This window comes from Lepidochelys olivacea (genome assembly GCF_965140295.1).
Source record: "Lepidochelys olivacea isolate rLepOli2 genome assembly, chromosome: 11".
NCBI classification, from domain to species: domain Eukaryota; kingdom Metazoa; phylum Chordata; order Testudines; family Cheloniidae; genus Lepidochelys; species Lepidochelys olivacea.
The window spans coordinates 42,962,124-42,981,628 of NC_140421.1; the positions used below are offsets into that span (position 1 = coordinate 42,962,124).

The window sequence follows — 19,505 nt, forward strand, 5'->3', positions numbered from 1 at the left end:
CTGAGCAGAGATGGGGAGACTTTTCATCCTCTCAGCTACCACTATGAACAGTTGGGTGGATTTACGAAATGGTTTGGTCCTTTCTATATAGAATGCTAGGGCATGTCTTATGTCCCGTGTGCGAAGCCACTGTTCTTCCCTATTCGCATATGGTTTCAGGTAGAAAACTGGCAGGAATATTGCCTGATTGCTATGAATCTGGAAAACCACCTTCAGGAGGAAGCTAGGGTGAAGACATAGCTGCACCTTATCCTTAAAGGATATCGTGTACAGAGGCGCAGATCTCCGAGACCCTTTTAGTCGAAGCAATGGCCACTAAAAAGCTACCTTCCATGAAAGGTATAACAAGGGGTATGTCGCCAACGGTTCAAACGGGGGACCCATAAGTTTTGATAAGACCAGGTTTAGGTCCCAGGGAGGGATGTGTTCTCACACTTGGGGTATAGTCCTTTTAGGCCCTTGAGGAAACGGATAGACATCTCATGTTGAAAAATGAACTGGTTATCCACCCAATGGTAGAAAACAGATATGCAAGGTGCACCTTAACTGAGGAAATCACTAAACCTTGATGTTGCAGGTGTAATACATATTCAAGAAAGTCCTGCAGCAAAGACTGCATGGGTGAGACCCCCGCATTGAGAAGCCTATATGGAGAACTGCTTTCACTTTGAGAGTTAAGTAGACCTGGTGGAGGGCTTCCTGCTATGACCTAATATGACCTAATATGACCTAATAAACCTGCTCCAAGCAAGCCAGCTCTCTGGGATTTAGCCATGGAGCTTCCAGGCCATAAACTGGAGGTAGCTGAGCTTCAGTTGAAGTAGTTGACCATGGTCCTGAAAGATCAGGTCTGTATGCAGAGGGAGCAGGATTGGAGCCACCATGGAAAGGCCTAGCAGCATCGTGAATCAGTGTGGATAGGGCCAAGCTGGGGCTATAAGAATGACCTGTACCTAGTCCCGCTTGATCTTGAGCAGAATCTTGTGCACTAGCAGGATAGGAAGGAAAGCATAGTACAGTTGACCTATCCCTGGGAGTAGGAAGGCATCCATGAGCAATCCTGGGCTGTGACCTCAAAGGGAACAGAACTGGTGACGCTTCCTGTTGCGCCTGGTTGCAAATAGGTCTACCTGGGAAGTCCCCCACTGCTGGAAAATGTCCTTTGCAATATCCGGGCAAAGAGACCACTCCTGGTGACTGGAGAAAGACCTGCTAAAGTGATCTGCTAGCTCATTCTGTGCTCTTGGAAGGTGAGAAGCCTCGAGGTAGATTGAGTGGGCTATGCAGAACTCCCACAGCTGAACTGCTTCTCGACATAGGGGACACCGGGGAAAGAGCAAGACCCTCCCTGCCTGTTGAAACAGAACAAGGCTGCAGTGTTGTCTGTAAGAACCAACATGCTCTTGCCCATAATGTGAGGCAAGAACACTTGACAGGCCAGGTAAACTGCCCTGAGCTCTCTGACATGGATGTGCAGTGAGAACTCTTCCGGAGAACAAAGGTCCTGAGAGTCCTGAGGGGTCCCAGGTGAGCTCCCCAGCCTAGTGCTGATGTGTCCAAGACCAGGGATATCAATGGTTTGGGCCATGAAAATGGAATGCTGGTGCAGACCACCAGTGGGGTCCAGCCACCAGTTGAAGGAGGTGAGGACCAAGGAAGGTACTGTAAGAACGGAGCCTAGATGGTGACGGTTTGGTGAGGACACCGAGGCCAGCCACGCCTGGAGGTGTCTGAGCAGTCTTGTATGCTGCACTACATACGTACCGGAGGCCATGTGAGCGAAACGCCTCAGACAATTCTGGGCAGTTGCAATTGACTGGCCCTTGAGGTGCCCTGTCAGAGGACTTAGTCACCTGAAACCGCCCTTCTGGACGGAAGGCTCAGGCCTTGGTAGAGTTGAGCACCGCTTCAATAAACTCTATCCTCTGTACCAGAGTGTAGCAGGGCAGTTACCCCGTTCCTGAAATAAGATGAGTGAGAACAACTGGGGGAAGCTGACCGAATAGCTGACCACAGGTGTGGCCAGCTCAGTCAGGGCCCAGCTGGCCCTGATAAGAGTGATGTGGGCCAGGAGCTGTGAGGAGTCTCACTATAGCCCTGGAGTGGAGAGGGCTAGTTGCCTGGGAGCAGGTACCTGAAGCAGAGCAGTGCTGTGGAAGAGCAAAGGGAGCGGGGGAGCTCCAGCCTGGTAAACCCCCAGGCTGGAGGCCTTGGTGAAGGCCTTCAAAGGTACTGTGCCTGCAGAGATACAGCCTGGGAACAGGAAAAGGCAACAGGTCCTAACCCTTTGCCAATGATGAGTGGTCATTACAGACTGCAGTTTGCCCCAGTGAGCAGGGGCTAGATGATGACTAGCAGTGATCACTGAGGCAAGGTGGGTTTAGAGGGTTGGGGGTTCCTCTGGGAGGGGAGACCCAGAGCGTGGAGGTACTGCTGGGGCAGAACCCCGAGGTAAAGGGCACCGGGGTCCGGGAGGGACACGGAGCCAGTGGCAGGCAAGACAGCGGACATTAGGAGGTGCTCTGTATGCTGGACAGCTAATTCCAAAGACGACCAGAAAGAGGCGCCACACCGGTGAGTCATTGCATCGCTACACAGAGTGAGGGTAGATTTCTGTACATTTATTAGCAGGCCTAGGGCAATGAGGAGGATGGGATGATTTAGTTGGGGTTTGGTCCTGCTTTGAGCAGGGGGTTGGACTAAATGACCTCCTGAGGTCCCTTCCAACCCTGATATTCTATGATTCTACATGGTCCTGGACCGGCCGATGACTAGCCAGTCATCCAGGTACGGGTAGACTTGCACCCCTCACCTCCTCAGAAAGGCTGCCACTACTGCCATGCATTTTGTAAACACCCGCAGAGCTGCTGACAGGCCAAACAGGAGTAATGCGAATTGGTAGAGCGTGTGGTTCACGTGTGGAACCTGAGGAACCTTCTGTGGCCTTAGAAAATTGATATAGGGAAGTAGGCATCTCAAATTGAGAGCAGCGTACCAGTCCCCAGGATCCAGGGAGGGAATAATGGAAGCCAGGGAGAGATGCGAAACTAATTTCATAGAATTATAGAATCATAGAATATCAGGGTTGGAAGGGACCCCTGAAGGTCATCTAGTCCAACCCCCTGCTCGAAGCAGGACCAATTCCCAGTTAAATCATCCCAGCCAGGGCTTTGTCAAGCCTGACCTTAAAAACCTCTAAGGAAGGAGATTCTACCACCTCCCTAGGTAACGCATTCCAGTGTTTCACCACCCTCTTAGTGAAAAAGTTTTTCCTAATATCCAATCTAAACCTCCCCCACTGCAACTTGAGACCATTACTCCTCGTTCTGTCATCTGCTACCATTGAGAACAGTCTAGAGCCATCCTCTTTGGAACCCCCTTTCAGGTAGTTGAAAGCAGCTATCAAATCCCCCCTCATTCTTCTCTTCTGCAGGCTAAACAATCCCAGCTCCCTCAGCCTCTCCTCATAAGTCATGTGTTCCAGACCCCTAATCATTTTTGTTGCCCTTCGCTGGACTCTCTCCAATTTATCCACATCCTTCTTGTAGTGTGGGGCCCAAAACTGGACACAGTACTCCAGATGAGGCCTCACCAATGTCGAATAGAGGGGAACGATCACGTCCCTCGATCTGCTCGCTATGCCCCTACTTATACATCCCAAAATGCCATTGGCCTTCTTGGCAACAAGGGCACACTGCTGACTCATATCCAGCTTCTTGTCCACTGTCACCCCTAGGTCCTTTTCCACAGAACTGCTGCCTAGCCATTCGGTCCCTAGTCTGTAGCGGTGCATTGGATTCTTCCATCCTAAGTGCAGGACCCTGCACTTATCCTTATTGAACCTCATCAGATTTCTTTTGGCCCAATCCTCCAATTTGTCTAGGTCCTTCTGTATCCTATCCCTCCCCTCCAGCGTATCTACCACTCCTCCCAGTTTAGTATCATCCGCAAATTTGCTGAGAGTGCAATCCACACCATCCTCCAGATCATTTATGAAGATATTGAACAAAACCGGCCCCAGGACCGACCCTTGGGGCACTCCACTTGATACCGGCTGCCAACTAGACATGGAGCCATTGATCACTACCCGTTGAGCCCGACAATCTAGCCAGCTTTCTACCCACCTTATAGTGCATTCATCCAGCCCATACTTCCTTAACTTGCTGACAAGAATACTGTGGGATAGCTTGATAGCTATCAATTTCTTGATAGCTCTTTCCCCGGTGTCCCCTATGTCAATTTCTTGATAGCTGTTGAGCTAGTGAAGGTCTAGAAGGCTTTCGGAATTAAGAAACAACAGGAAGAGAACTCCTTACCCCTTAGATTTTGTTGAACCTCTTCCACGGCTACCACCCGAAGGAAATCTCCTGGGCCAAAGATTGTGAGAGGAAGGCTGGGGACGAGGGTGAAAATGAACTGTCAAGTATTTCCACTGTGATCAGCACCCATACATTGTGTAGTGGTACAGAACCATGAACAGATGAAGCAGGACAGGCGGTCCACAAATACAGGGTAAACCGGATCCGGAAACACAGGGACTGGTATAATGTCCTCGAGCATCCCACCAAAAGGCCAGCTTGGAATCTCCTGGGTGTGGCAGACAGTGATGCTGAGATAGCAGGGGGTGGTGATCTATACGTAAAGCTCCTGCTCCTTTTCTTCTGTGGGTCTTGACGGGCCGGTGGGTCAGAGTACCTGGAGGACTGTTGAGATTTGTAGTGCTTCCTTGAAGTTGATGGCACAAACAATCCCAGGGACATAAGGGTCGCCCTGGAGTCCTTCAGTCCATGAAGCTTCGCACCAGTCTGCCCTGAAAAGAGTGAAGCTTCCTTGAAGGGGAGATCCTGGAGGATTTGCGCAACTCCTACGCATGGTGACTGTGGAAGCCATGGACCTGGCTGCTGAATCTGCTGCATCCAGGGCAGCTTGCACGGAAACCTTTGCTATAGATTTCTCCTTATCCACGAGCGAGAACTCCAGCCTCACCTCTTGCAAAACCAAGTCTTTGAACTTCAACATGGAGTCCCACATGTTCAACAAATCATATCAGCCGAGCAGCATCTGCTGGTTAGCGATCTTGAGCTGCAGACACCTGGTAGAGTAGACCTTTTTACTGAATAAGTCCAGCTTTTTGGAGTCCTTTGCTTTAGGTACCACACCTTGCAAACCCTGCCTTTCCCTTTTATTGGCAGCAGAAAACACTTGTGATTGGGGGAGTGGGGTGGGTGGAATGAAGATAGAGAAACGCATAATCCTGGGCAGGAACAAAGAATTTCCTCTTGGCTCTGTTTGAGGTGTAGGGAAGGGAAGTGGGGATTTGCCACAAGGTTTTCACAGGGTCTACGATGGCCTCATTGAGAGGCAGGACTACCTTTTGACGGGCTCATCATGGCCAGAATGTCGCCCAGACTATGGGAGGACTCTTCTACTACTTCCACCTGCATGCCCATATTTTGGGCCACCCTCTGTAGCAACTCCTGGTAGGCCTGATAGGGAGGCAACACCCCTGCTCCTGACACAGCCTCATCATCACCTGAGGGTACTTCTTTTCCCTTTCTGTGCCGACTGGATCCCATGGAGCTGACTGGAGTCTGGATGGGGTGTTGCCTGATGGGGTGGTGGAACCCTTCTCTTGGGGGCCACCGAACAGGACTGCCTCAAGTGGAGTCCTGGGTTTGGTAGAAACCCTCATGGGCTCCAAAAGAGCCATTCCTTTGCCATAGGTGCCTCAGTGACCACTAGGCCAAGCACTCAATGGCCCACCTGTGCCCCAATTCAGGGCAGGGTAGGGATCACTGGAGGAGTGGCGGGGTCAACTCCTTGGATGAGAGGTGTCTGACCCAACCTCCAACTCCAAAGACAAGGAGTCTCCATCTGGTGACCACAGAGGAGCAGTTCCCACCAGTGATGGAGATCGGTGCTGAGGCAGGGAAGGCTGCGTTGCGGCCAGCATGGTTGGTTTCTCCTTGGACGGTACCGCAGGGACCAGTACCGGACGGTAACTGGGGGCACCTGCTCTCTCCTTCCCACTGGCACCAATACCACCAACGCCTGTACTGCCAGTGACACCAGTACGGACAGCAATAGCAGGTCCCTGGTGGCAGCAAACACCTCCAGTGTGGACAGCATCACAATAGCGCTGGTACCACACTGGGTGCCGATGGTTCATCCAGAACCAGACGCAATGGTGTTTACTGCTGCAATGCTGAGGCAGAGGAGTGGCTTGACTTAGGTTGCATTCTGCTTTGCTCCCCATGCCTGGCTTTCTTTGGTGTTGGGGAACGTCCCCTCTCAGCTGGCTGCTTTTTATGCCTCTTCTTTGGCACCAAGGATGGCGAACGGTGCTGGGACTCTCACATGGTTGGAGGAGCACTCCTCACTGATGCCGAGGTGCTCAGTGCTGAGTCCAACTGGCTAGGCTCGGAGGAAGGTCTCAGCGCTGCCTCCATAAGTAGGAACTTGAACCTGGCCTCCTAGTCCTCCTTCATATGGTGTTTAACGTCCCTGCAAATCTGACAGCGATCCCCGAAGTGAGCCTCACCCAAGCACTTCAAGCAACTGGAGTGCAGGTCGCTCAGGGGCAGAGCTTTGATGCAGGAGGTACAGGGCTTGAAGCCCGGTGACCGAGGCATGCCTTGGCACCGAGCATGGAAAAAACACTAACAGAAAGAGAAAAACAAACTATACTAATGAAGACCAATTAATTATTTATAACTATTAATTATATACAACTATCAGAAAAATAAAGACGACTGAGAAAGCTTGCCATAGCAAAAAGAACAGTTTCAGAGACCATCCCAGGTAGTAAGAAGGAACTGAGGAGTCATCTGGGCCCCTTTACACTGGCGCTATGACTGTGCAGCACGAGAAAGTGCCTGAGCCTCCCAGGCAGGTCCCACCGAGGGAAAAATCTGCAGTGACTGTGATAGAGGTGCACATACCTACAGTTGAAGGGACATGTGCAAGCGCTTGAAGCAACCGAATTTTGGCCAGTAATTGTGGCATACATTTTAATTTCTTCAGTAATCTTCAAAAAGTTTCATTTAGTATGTCTGATAATTGGTGGGATATGCACAACTTATTTACACAACTCCTGTCAATGTTAATAAAATCATGGTGCAGTCAATAGATGGCAGTGAAGAAGCTTATGTATTTTTAAAATCTATCAATATTACCATTTATAAGCCCACACCCATCTACATCTAACTTTGGTGCTGTACATGTTCCTTGCATCATTGTATTATAGTACTCTGAAGTCAGAACTGTTACTCCACTACTATTAGAAAAATGTTTACTGAGCAGTGAGAGAGTTTGCGGAGACACTATGTATTATATTTGAATGTAATTCCACCAATATTGAGGTATAATGCATCTTTTCTTGAATTTGGGTGACAGCTTTGTGTCCTTTACCTAGATTTAAGTCTCATTTGCATAATGGGACAGGATCCTCGGACATGCTGAAGAGCCCTGCAGACGAGGAACTAAGGGTGTTCAGCATGTTGCAGCATTGTGCTCAACATGCCTGCCCACTCTGCAGGTCAAAGAATAAAGAATGGATGTTTGAAAATTTGTTCTTTCTTGCTCCTTGTTATTCTTCCTCTCATTTTGCATTCAACTGTTTTCAGGAAAAAAATGGAAGGACAGTATGGCATAAGTAATTTATGTCAATACATCTTACAATATTTTGCTTCTAAGTTTCATTTAAAAATGTGGATGTCAAGAGATTGAGAACCAGATCCTCTGTTGGTATAAGTCACTGAAGCTCCACTGGCTTCAGTCAACCCACACTAATTTATACCAGCGAGGATCTGACAACCCAAAGTTTTCTGTATATTAATATTCAGGAACCAAAAAATGAATGTTACTGTGATTCTTTGCTTTACTCTCTATCCTATTATATTTCTGATAATCTTCAATAAAAATAAAAGATAGCTATGTTTTTTTTATTTACCTTAGTACCTTACAAGGAGACATTGTTTATTGTGTTAATTCTTATACACTTCTAAGTGGGTGGTTGTATTTTTTTTTTTTTGTTTAAAAGCCTATTAAAGAGGCCTAGCTGGCTCAAGTTGACTGATACAGAGCTTAGATCCAGATCGGTAGCAAAATGCCAGTAGCACCAGTTGCCTGCTTTATTGTCTAAATGAAATGAATTGGTAGTTTCAGTTCACTGGATTTGGGTGGGGGTCAACATCACAACTTGGCATTAATTGACACATTCTGGGCAGTCTCAGCAAAGGCACCAAACGCTGACTAGGAACAGATACTGGACAACCCTCTCATACTACGTGGTCCCTCAAAAATAGGGTTGAGGCGCACTGCTAGGGCAGTGGGGTGAAATTTGCACTGCCACTGCCTGTGCTGTACCTGTTCTGTGGACAAATAGAGGCCTTCAGTTTCCAGTGCTGTCAATCTGGCACCTTTCACGAGCACTACATTCACTTTAAAGAAAAAAAACTACAGTTAAAAAATACAAAGGAAACAAAAATCTGAATTTAAGTAACTCAGGCAGTGACACAAATTGATATAAACAAGGCATTTCTAAATTAAGGCTAACATTCTGCCAATGAGACTTCACTTCAATATGGACTTGCTCTTGTTGGTTTGTGTCACAACCCTAAAGTTACTTAAAATGGAACAAAGGCCAAGTAGGTGAGATCCCAGATTTCACATATCTTTGAAGCTGCATAGTCTCATTCTCATTATACCTCTGATTTGTGCATTCACCAATTATGTCTGTTCTGAATTCAACTGCATTTTAGAAAGCTATTCATATTGTAGATCCCATACCAAGTTTGCTCCCCATGACCTCAGGATTGCTAACTGAAAATTCAGATAACTCTTTAGTTCTTGCTTGTAACCAAAAAAGAAAATACCTGTAATTGACCATTTAGTGAGCTCAAGTCTTCTGCTTTCTTCTCCAATGACTGCACCCACACTTTTCTTTTTTGTCGACATCTTGAAGCAGCAGCACGGTTTCGCTCTAGAAACTTCCTTCTTTTCTCATCAGGGTCTTCGTTTGCTGCTCTTCTTCGACGACCTCCTGTATTTTGGGTTTGGGGTGTGGGCTGAGCTGGGGAAGCCTGAAGGAAACAGGAACATCATAGTTCAGTGTAACATAACATGTAACTCAAATGTAAGGGTTTGACTTACATGTATAAATGTACACATATTTACATAGGAAAACATCAACAATATTTCTCTAATATTTAAAATATATTTTTTGACTAAAGGAAACATTAGATATACATCTTAATTCTATGAATACTGTCTAATGGTTTTCATTGTGATTTTGCTCACTAGTGCACTACATTTAAGGTTCTGTCAGTATTTTAATCATAACCCACTGGTTTCCAGATTTGTAATCTTGCTGCAAAAATTCATTCCATTTTGATACTTAGCATAAAAGCAAGCCTGAAAGAAATAACTTTTTAGATTTTTTTTTCAAACATTCTTTTACCCATTTTAAAGTTACAGGAAGACAAAATATTTACAGGGTTTAACTTTTAAAAGACCCTTTAACTAAAAATGACTTTGTAAAATGAAATTTATCAGGCAATAACTTCATATAGTTTCTGTTTCTGGTGTTTTCCAAACACCTATCTTCCTAAAACTTAACTATACTTTGGTTGTTATTATGTAATTATTGCCCAATATATAATAACTGCTCATCACAAGGATCTGGACAAAGCATTGGTATTTACTGATCCCTAGAAGAGTAATTTCTTACCTGTTATTTCTGGCTTTTCCAAGTCCCTCTATGCCAGCCCAGACATGGATAGGATCAAAGTAGTTAGAAATGAAAATATCCTATTAAATCATACAGCCCACCCTCTACATGGGCAGAATATAGTCCCCAATAAAAGGACTATTGCATTATAGCTATACAACCTCGGATTTTCAAGTCTAATCAGCTGATAAGGAGGATAAAATTGCACCTTGAATTAACTCTCCTCATAAAGGGACCTGGCTGACTCTGCATGCTCAATACTTGTTATGCAAAAAGTAATAATAAATAAAAATAAAAATCAAAGTACCAATCCTAACTGCCACAGCTCATAATATGAAATGTAGACTGGTATAAAGGGACTTTGAGATGTTAAATTAACAGTTAGGAATTGACCATTTGCAAATATTTCTTACTGATTAGACACTGAGAACTTTCACAGTAGTACTCATTAACCAGATTATACACAGGGTATGTATACCTAGAAGAAAAATTGTGACCAAGTGTTTTTTTTAAAAAAAAAAAAAAGATCTGCCTTCTCAGGGCAGCATCTGCAGAGATTGTCACATCAAGATTAACAACATAAAAAGTAGAGGACAACACTGACGTGGCGACATTACACAGTCTCAATCCAAGAGTAGACATTGCTCTTCTGGATGGACTCAGTAAGAAGAGCCTCTTTACCCTGGGCAGCATGCACTTGCTTAACCTAGCCCCAAAACCAGAAGGGGACAAGATTTTTTAAAAGGGACGTCTGACGTTCAGTGTTTGAATGGCCTGATTTTCAAAAATGCTGAGCACCCACCACCTCCCATTGCCTTTAATGGGTGCTCAGCACTTTTGTAAATCAGACTTCTTCTTTAGGTGCCTAGATATGAATGTACACGTCCATTTTTGGAAGTCTTGGCCAAGATACCTAAACTTTAAAAGCTGTAATGCCTTTTTTGGTACTTCACAAAAGAACAAGCAGGGGATCTGTTTTTCTAATTTTCAAAGTTCTCTGCAGATAGGAAGTGCAAAGCTTGTTCTATAGTATGTATGAAAGTATGTCCCTCAGTCAGTTTCACCAGGCCTGACAGAACAAGGGGAGAACAACTTCCTGACCGAACACACACACAAATTATTTTCAACTGTCTCCTTTTGCACCAAACAATTGTGACGAAAAATTTTAAAACACATCTTACTGCTTGATTGTATTGACAGCATTTACACCTCCTATTAATGAGCCTGTCACTGGTTATAGGCACAAAGAGAGAGAAGTTTAAGAATCCTTTTAAATTTTGACCCTTAGTTACTATCTTGATCTGATGAAAAAACTGGTAAGGATAGAGGGAGCTTCATCCTCAATTTTCTGGACAAGCAGATGGCCATTATTAAGACAACATTATGGTTAGAAATCTTCCTAAAGCACTCCACAGAAGCTCTTTTCAAATCCCTGAGAAGATTTTCATGATAAAGTTGAAATCCCATGCAACTATGACAAAGTCTTTGTTTTTGTTTCTCAGCTGCTCTAAAAACCAAACATCACCTCACCTCTAAAAGGAGAACCCTAGAGGAATACTCTAGCTTGATTCTTAAGGCCCTACCAATTGCTTTATAAATCCTGAAGGGAGTCTATCTTCAGGTCTTTATTTTGAACATCCTTAAAAAGACTAGCATGTGATGTTACTGTTCAAGAGATCCACTACCATGTGAGAGAGTTCCAGCTGGGTACTACAGAGCCAAAGTAGTATCCACAGGTATCAGAGAAGAGAGATGCTATACATCTTTTCTTTGAAAGTCTAACTCTAAAAGCTAGAGCTTGCCAACACAGGAGCAATGATATTTGAGAATAAGTATTTCATATCAGCTTTTCCACTGGCAGAAATTCTACAGCTGGGAAAACAGACAGGAGAGAGATACAGATCATCTGATTTTAAGGACACTGGCTAGGGGAAAGAAGGAACTCCTGAATAGACAAAGTGACCAATTGCTGACAACCTCCGTCTACTAAACGTCATTTTCCTCGTATACATTAATACCTACAAAAGAAAGTTACCATCTGAAATACACTCACTATAGCATTGCTTCCTTCATGTTTGTCTCTTTCTCCCCCCACAAAAGGGGTGTGTGGTTCTCTTTTAACTGTGCTACTTAGTAAGACTGGATTTTCTAGAGAAAGAGCTTTCCAGACAGGCTCCTCTGACCAGATGAAAGCAAGTCAACATCACACCTCTGAGGTAAAAACTGTAGCTTCTGAAACCTTCTCCGAGAATCAAGAGGACCAGACCTCTCCCCAACTCCCAATTGCACACCTATTCCCCTTCTCCAACCTAGCTCATTGTTCCCACCCATTTTCATCCTATTCCTAGTCATCATCTAGGATAGTTCTCCCAACATCACCATTTTCACAACACCCAAGAGAGCACAGTAAACTAACTAAATTATGCAGCTGAGTCTCTCATTTTTATATCAGTCAATAACGGCTCTTCCAAGCAAATGGTACCTTAAGCAGGAACCCGAAATGATTGAAAAAATATTTTAAGAGGTGTTCATGATATTTAATATTAAACTAATACAATACCATGGTAACCCTTGTTTTGGTGATATTTTCCAGATGTATCTTAACTTGCTGCACAATTTTCAGTTTACCCCAGAATTCAATGCCAGTGTGCTAAGGAAATCAGGAGGCCTTAGCTTCTTATCAAGTAGGTAAGACAACCCCCATTTTTTTCCAATATTGGTTCATACCACACCTCAATCTTATTTTCAATATATAAAATAAAGGAAAGAGGATCAGAGATTTTTGCATAACAGTAAAAGGTTAGAAGTACATTTTGGCTTTGTTGTCATACCGGTGTTTCTGTAGTTGATGTAGCAGGCTGTTGTAATGACTGTGGTCGGGCTTCCTCTGACTGAGTCCTAATCAATCCACTAGCATGCCCCTTGGCAGTATCTCCATTTGTGACCTGAGGATGCTGCTGGGTCAAGGCAGCTTTCAATCGCTGAAAGTATAGAAAGAAAATATTCTGTCACATTTTTCATAATGGAAGATACTGTGATAACTTTCATTAAATAATAGCTATTTATATAGCAGTAGCACCCATATACTGCTAGCTACTTTCCAAACATACACAATGAGCTCACATTTTAAGGTAAGAAACACACACAGGGTGCAAAAGGATAAAACAATGTTTTGATGTTTCAACAATCTAATTGGCCTTCTACTAGTTGAAAATTGCTTGCAACCATCACTGTAGAAGTGAGTAGTGAAAAGGAATACAAAGAAGGGTAACGGCTTTATGAACAAGTTTAGGAAGGGCATTCCTTCTACAGAGCATCATATGGAAGAAAATGCACAGAACAGTGTAGGAGAAGCAGGGTGGCGAAAAATCAATGATTTTAAAAATAAATAAATACATAAAAAAATCAGATTTTGATAAAATGTTTGAGGAAAAAATCTAAATATAGTTTTAATTAAGATATCGTTGAGCTATAACGTATTTCATCATGGAATAGGGATTATAAATTCTAATTCTATAGTATGAGACAATATATTCATGTAATGTTTAAGAAAAGTTTTGTAAATAAGTTCCAATAGTTCATGGATTAGGGACCCAATCTTATGGGGTTCCACAGGCTTCTGTATAAATTATTTAGGTTAATCTTTCTATCTATCCAATGGGACTCAGTGCTCAGTCTAGAAGAGACCATTAGAGATGTTTAGTTTTGCAGTTCTCAAACTGTGGATGTGTGTCTCCAGAGGTAACATGCTTGTTAACAGCAAAAATGTTTTAAAGTAAGTAAATAAATAAATAGAGGTGAGAAACAACGGACCTCAACTCTATTGTCCCTCTGCAAATTTGTGTACGCAGAGTCAATCCCTTACTTCACTCTAAAAGTGCAAAGTTTCAAAAAGTTCAAAGAATAGACGACTGCTGGGGGCGGAATAGAGCTGAACAAGGAGAAGAAGTCTGGAGATAAATGTGAGAAGTGAGGGACAAATGCTTTTTTGTTAAAATATTCTAGGTTTGCTGTTGAAGAAAAAAATCCAGAATACTTAACTTTGTTGTTTTAGTTAAATAAAACAATTTAAATGTCTTCTTCTCCGAATACAGCATGGCAAGAAAATCCTCCAAATATTAATGATTAACCTGCCGAATTGGAGATAGTTCACTTCCCAATGACTTCATAAATATCTGCTTCAATTACCTTTGGTAAATGAAATAACCAAACAATCATTCATTTTCTGATATAGCTGTAAAACTAATCTGAAAAAGTTTTCAAAATATATCTGTTTAAAAATGTATAGTGTATACCTTCTAAAAATGAAATCTACATCTATCTCTGAGTTGTGAAGAATATGTATTAAGGTTATAACAACCAACAAGAATGCACTTTTATGAAGAAAACCATGATTAAATTGAGTGTTCCTGACTAGTGATTTAAATCAATTTGATTTAAATCAAATCCACCCTGCAGAGAAGTGAACTAATACCAATGATGGAGTGGAGTGGACAGTGTACAATGTGATAGAGAAACAAGAGTGGATAAATACACAGAGACAGTAAACCCAGACACAGGAAATTTCTTTCAAAACCAAATTAAAAAACATCTGGGTGGGTTTATAGTTTGTTTTTTTTAATCATATTCTTTATTCTAAGATGATATCTTGATGATGCATTAAATGATTGACATTATTTCACTCAGATGTGAGCATTAACTAATGTTTACATAGTGCACGGGCTAAATATTTTCAACAATGGTTTACAAAAGCTTTTATTAGCTGATTTATTAAGCAACACAATTACAAAAAATAGTAATTACAAACTGTATCTGTATACAATATATTTCAAGAGCCACAGATGATTTTATATATTAACTATATGCTATATTCTAAAACAGATCTCATTGACTGTACTAGTCTATTTGATAATTAAGTTTACAACCGCTTGAAAATAAAAGCTATGCTTTCACTATAAACGTGAATTAGAATTACAGCAGATTTTCAACAAAAGCTAATGTATTCTGTTTACAAGCTTATATGCCTAATGTGGTGTAAGGACATAAGAACATAAAAACGGCCATACCGGGTCAGACCAAAGGGGCAGCTATTCCAGTATCCTGTCTTCAGACACTGGCCAATACCAGGTTCCCCAGAGGGAATGAACAGAACAGGTAGTCATCAAGTGATCCATTCCGTCGCTCATTCCCAGCATCTAGCAAACAGAAGCTAGGGACACCATCCCTGCTCATCCTGGCTAATGGGCATTGATGGACCTATCCTCCATGAACTTATCTAGTTCTTTTTTGAACCATGTTATAGTCTTGGCCTTCACCTCATCTGGCAAAGAGTTCCACAGGTTGACTGTGCATTCTGTGAAAAAATACTTCATTTTATTTGTTTTAAACCTACTGCCTATTGATTTCATTTGGTGACCCCCAATTCTTGCGTTATGAGGAATAAAAAACCACTTCCTTATTTACTTTTTCCACACCAGTCATGATTTTACAGACCTCAATCATATCCCCCCTTAGTCATCTCTTTTCCAAGCTGAAAAGTCCCAGTCTTATTAATCTTTCCTCATACGGAAGACGCTCCATTCACCTAATCATTTTTGTTGCCCTTTTCCGAACCTTTTTCAATTCCAGTATATCTTTTTTCAGATGGGGCGACCACATCGGCACATACCATGGTGTACCATGGATTTATATAGAGGCAATATGATATTTTCTGTCTCTCTCTTTCTTAATAAAAACACAGATGTAGGTATCCGCAATGATTATATTAATAGGTTTGTTTTATTTTCAAAATTTTGCACTCCCACAGTAAGGTTTTATTCAGTGTTATCAAACAATTTCCCTGCAAGATAAACTGTGCATGAGGTTGCATCTTTCTAATGATCAGTACTGTACTTAAAACCATCAACTTCATTAAAAACTACATTAGTATACTTTTACAACAAATTAAAAGATTTTTTTATTACATGACGGTCTAAAATACATTAAAATGCACATCTCTCGAATAATCTTTATTATTGCACATTGTTACCTTCTGCACAAACATAAAAGAAAAAACATCAATATTTATTATCCTTTTTTGAATGCCACCAGGCTTAGTGTAAATTCAGCTCTCCCGTGTACCATAGACAAAAGTGCACAAGAAAGGAGGTCATTAATTCAAAAAAGGCAAAATGCAGATATATTGATGAGTAAGGCAGAAGCACTCCCTGCTCCTCACCCCAGGAAGCCCTGGAAGATACTAGGAAGAACAGTAGAAAATAGGCCTGCCACCTTTCTCTGAATATAAGACTCCCCACTACCCACAGGAGGAAGACCACAGATTGATTCCCAACAGGGCTTTACCTAAGGGAAGCTGTGGGGACAGATGGAGACTCATATAGATGCCTCTACAGGTCTGGATAAGCATCTGAACATGTAGATGCTCAGCTATAATCCAAATCTTACAAAGCGCTAAATTGAGATATTTGTGTTTAAATAGCCTAAAATTCACATTCAGCCCTACAACACCTGAAGACTATTTGGAGTATGATAAGATATTACAAGCATAACTGGCAGTGATGCCCATTGTAAAGGTTACTTAGCACTTTCCATTAATGGTCCCCACTTTCAGTTGCTTATAAATTTTGTCTAACTTTAATCACTTGGACTGGAATTTTCCATGCTCTCTTTCTTTATTCTCAGACTGAATTTTTTTGGAAAAAGTTTTAGCAAGAGGTTTTGCTAAATCTGAGGCTGAAGAGTGACAAAAACTATTTTTTCCTATGATAAATTTTTCTTTCCAGGAATTTCTTTGAAGAGCTCTGGCACCTCCACACATTGGAGCATAAACTTGAAATTTGGCAAAGGGGATAGTCCTGATATCAAAGAGGTGTCTTTTGCTGTTTTCATAGAAGTCCATCCAGATCTGCACATACTCAGCAAAGGTTGTTGGAGGCTTACTGCTAAAAAGTCTCCAAGTATTCCATTCTGAACTGATATGCCCCAGAGCCACAGAATTCACTATATACCAACTCACTAAGCATGCCCTCAGAACTCACAATCTGCTTCAGAGCTAGATATCTGAAGACAGGAGGCAATGGCAGGCATCCAAACTCTTGGCCTGCAAGAAGGTGTACTGGGGGCTGTGAGTCAAGCGGAGATGAAGTTCTAATCTCACATTTTCAGCTAAACAATGTTAATTCTGTGAACTTCAAAGCCATTATTGTTAAGCAAGGATTCATACCCTTCCCTACATTAGGAGGCAGGAAAGGATCTTAATCCATTTTACTATTAAAGTAACAGCTTGGACAAAGCCACTTCTGTCAGAGCCGAGAACAGAACCCAAAGCTCTAAAATGGCAAGTCACATCAGTTGCTTTGCACAACAAATTATACCAAATCTATGTGCTTAGCTGTGGTGCTTGCCTAGATTAGGCTTGCCTTCAGAGCTAGGAATAGAATCCAGAACTCCTAACTCCCAACATTCCTCTGCTATCCTGAAACTAGTTGTGCAAGCCACTGACACAGTGTCTGTAGTAAAATGTCCCCCTTCGGTGACTGGTCCACATAGATGATAACAGCCTACTATCACAATTAGTTATTGCTTTAATTCACGTGTATTCTTATATAAAACGTTAAGGGCACCTAGAATATTGTATGGGCACTCTTATTACAGTGCATAAATCTTACCTAAGTGGTCGAGGTCTAGGCTATCCCTCTAGAATCTAGTCTTGGATTCCTGGTGATAACCCATGCTGTGGAACAATATGGGTTCACCTGATAGCTTCTTTAAAAAAAATTCTGTGAAACTTTTCACCAGAATGTTAAAGGTTCAAAAGTCACTCATAATTTAAAGAAATACAAGCTTAATGCACCCCCCTTGTGCATGTTTTATTAGAGTTGGCCAGGAATTTTGGAAGCAGGGTTTTGCTGGAAAATGCCAAGTCATCTAATCTGAAATGTTTTGCAGAAACATATCATGTTCTATGAACTTCTGACAACCACATGCTTGGTTCCTTTGGAGCTGTAACTTCTGACTCTAGCTGTGGTTCAGCTCCTGATTCAGGACTTCCAGCTTCCCTCCTGTGCAGCTGGAACCATTGGAACTTGGGGCTCAAAATTTCCAAAATGAAACATTTAGATTCTGGAACAAGTTTTGCGAGGATTTTCCCTTTTGTTGGACATTTCAAAATATTCTGCTTTTCATTCTGAACTTGGATGATTTCCCCCCTCCTCCAGAATTTTGTACTTTTCCACAAAACGGAAATTCTGACTTTTGACTAGCTGTGTGTGTTATGGTACAGAGGGTTACAGAGAACAGGAAGTATGCTCTCTTGTGTTTATAGTACTAGATGAAGACTCCAGTGAGTTCAAGTTTGCCCCTGGCTCTGTCAGGGCCTTACGTAAGGCTGGCCAAGATCATGCCTGACTAACCTAATTGCCTTCGATGACGAGATAACTGGCTCTGTGGATGAAGGGAAAGCAGTGGAGGCGTTATTTCTTGACTTTAGCAAAGCTTTTGATAAGGTTTCCCACAGGAGTCTTACCAGCAAGTTAAAGAAGTATGGGCTGGATGAATGGACTATAAGGTGGATAGTAAGATGGCTAGATTGTCAGGCTCAACGGGTAGCGATCAATGACTCCATGTCTCGTTGGCAGCCAGTATCAAACGGAGTGCCCCAAGGGTCAGTCCTGGGGCCGGTTTTGTTCAATATCTTCATTAATGATCTGGAGGATGGGGTGGATTGCACCCTCAGCAAGTTTGCAGATGACACTAAACTGGGAGGAGTGGCAGATACGCTGGAGGGTAGGGATAGGATACAGAGGAACCTAGACAAGTTAGAGGATTGGGCCAAAAGAAATCTGATGGAGTTTAACAAGGACAAGTGCAGAGTCCTGCACTTAGGACGGAAGAATCCCATTCACCGCTACATACTAGGGACTGAATGGCTAGGCAGCAGTTCTGCAGAAAAGGACCTAGGGGTGACAGGGACGAGAAGCTGGATATGAGTTAACAGTGTGTCCTTGTTGCCAAGAAGGCCAAGATGGCATTTTGAGATGTATAAGTAGGGGCACTGCCAGCAGATCGAGGGATGTGATTGTTCCCCACTATTCAGCATTGCTGAGTCCTCATCTGGAGTACTGTGTCCAGTTTTGGGCCCAACACTACAAGGATGTGGAAAAATTGGAAAGAGTCCAGAGGAGGGCAACAAAAATGATTAGGGGTCTGGAGCACATGACTTATGAGGAGAGGCTGAGGGAACTGGCACTGTTTAGTCTGCGGAAGAGAAGAATGAGGGGGGATTTGACAGCTGCTTTCAACTACCTGAAAGGGGGTTCCAAAGAGGATGGATCTAGACTGTTCTCAGTGGTAGCAGATGACAGAACGAGGAGTAATGGTCTCAAGTTGCAGGGGAGGTTTAGGTTGGATATTAGGAAAAACTTTTTCACTAGGGAGGTGGTAGAATCTCCTTTCTTAGAGGTTTTTAAGGTCAGGCTTGTCAAAGCCCTGGCTAGGATGATTTAGTTGGGGATTGGTCCTGCTTTGAGCAGGGGGTTGGACTAGATGACCTCCTGAGGTCCCTTCTAACCCTGATATTCTATGATTCTATTATAATGCATACATATAAGAGGATCAAATTAAGGTTACATGGGGAACCTTTATCATAGCATTTCCTAGCTTTTGAGTGCTTGACTTTGCAACATTAAATATTATGTACAAAAAACAAAATTAAAATAATGTTAAAAAGCAGTGACAATGAAGCTCTGCCCCATTTTAGACTGCACATTTTCCCAGG

General features: G+C 42.7%; 1 protein-coding gene across 7 annotated transcripts in view; it reads right to left on the reverse strand.

Annotated features, from left to right (window-relative positions):
• Nucleotides 1-19,505, reverse strand: part of ATF2 (activating transcription factor 2) — a 93,645-nt gene that overhangs the window by 20,903 nt on the left and 53,237 nt on the right. For all 7 annotated transcript variants that reach the window (XR_014713519.1, XM_084642795.1, XM_084642793.1 and 4 more), the window contains 2 exons: nucleotides 12,562-12,711; nucleotides 8,877-9,083 (listed from right to left, as the gene is read on the reverse strand). Coding sequence is in view for 6 of the 7 variants with exons in the window: in XM_084642795.1 (XP_084498921.1) it covers nucleotides 8,877-9,083; nucleotides 12,562-12,711 (357 nt within the window). In the remaining variant the exon portion in view is untranslated. The remainder of the gene's footprint in view (nucleotides 1-8,876; nucleotides 9,084-12,561; nucleotides 12,712-19,505) is intronic.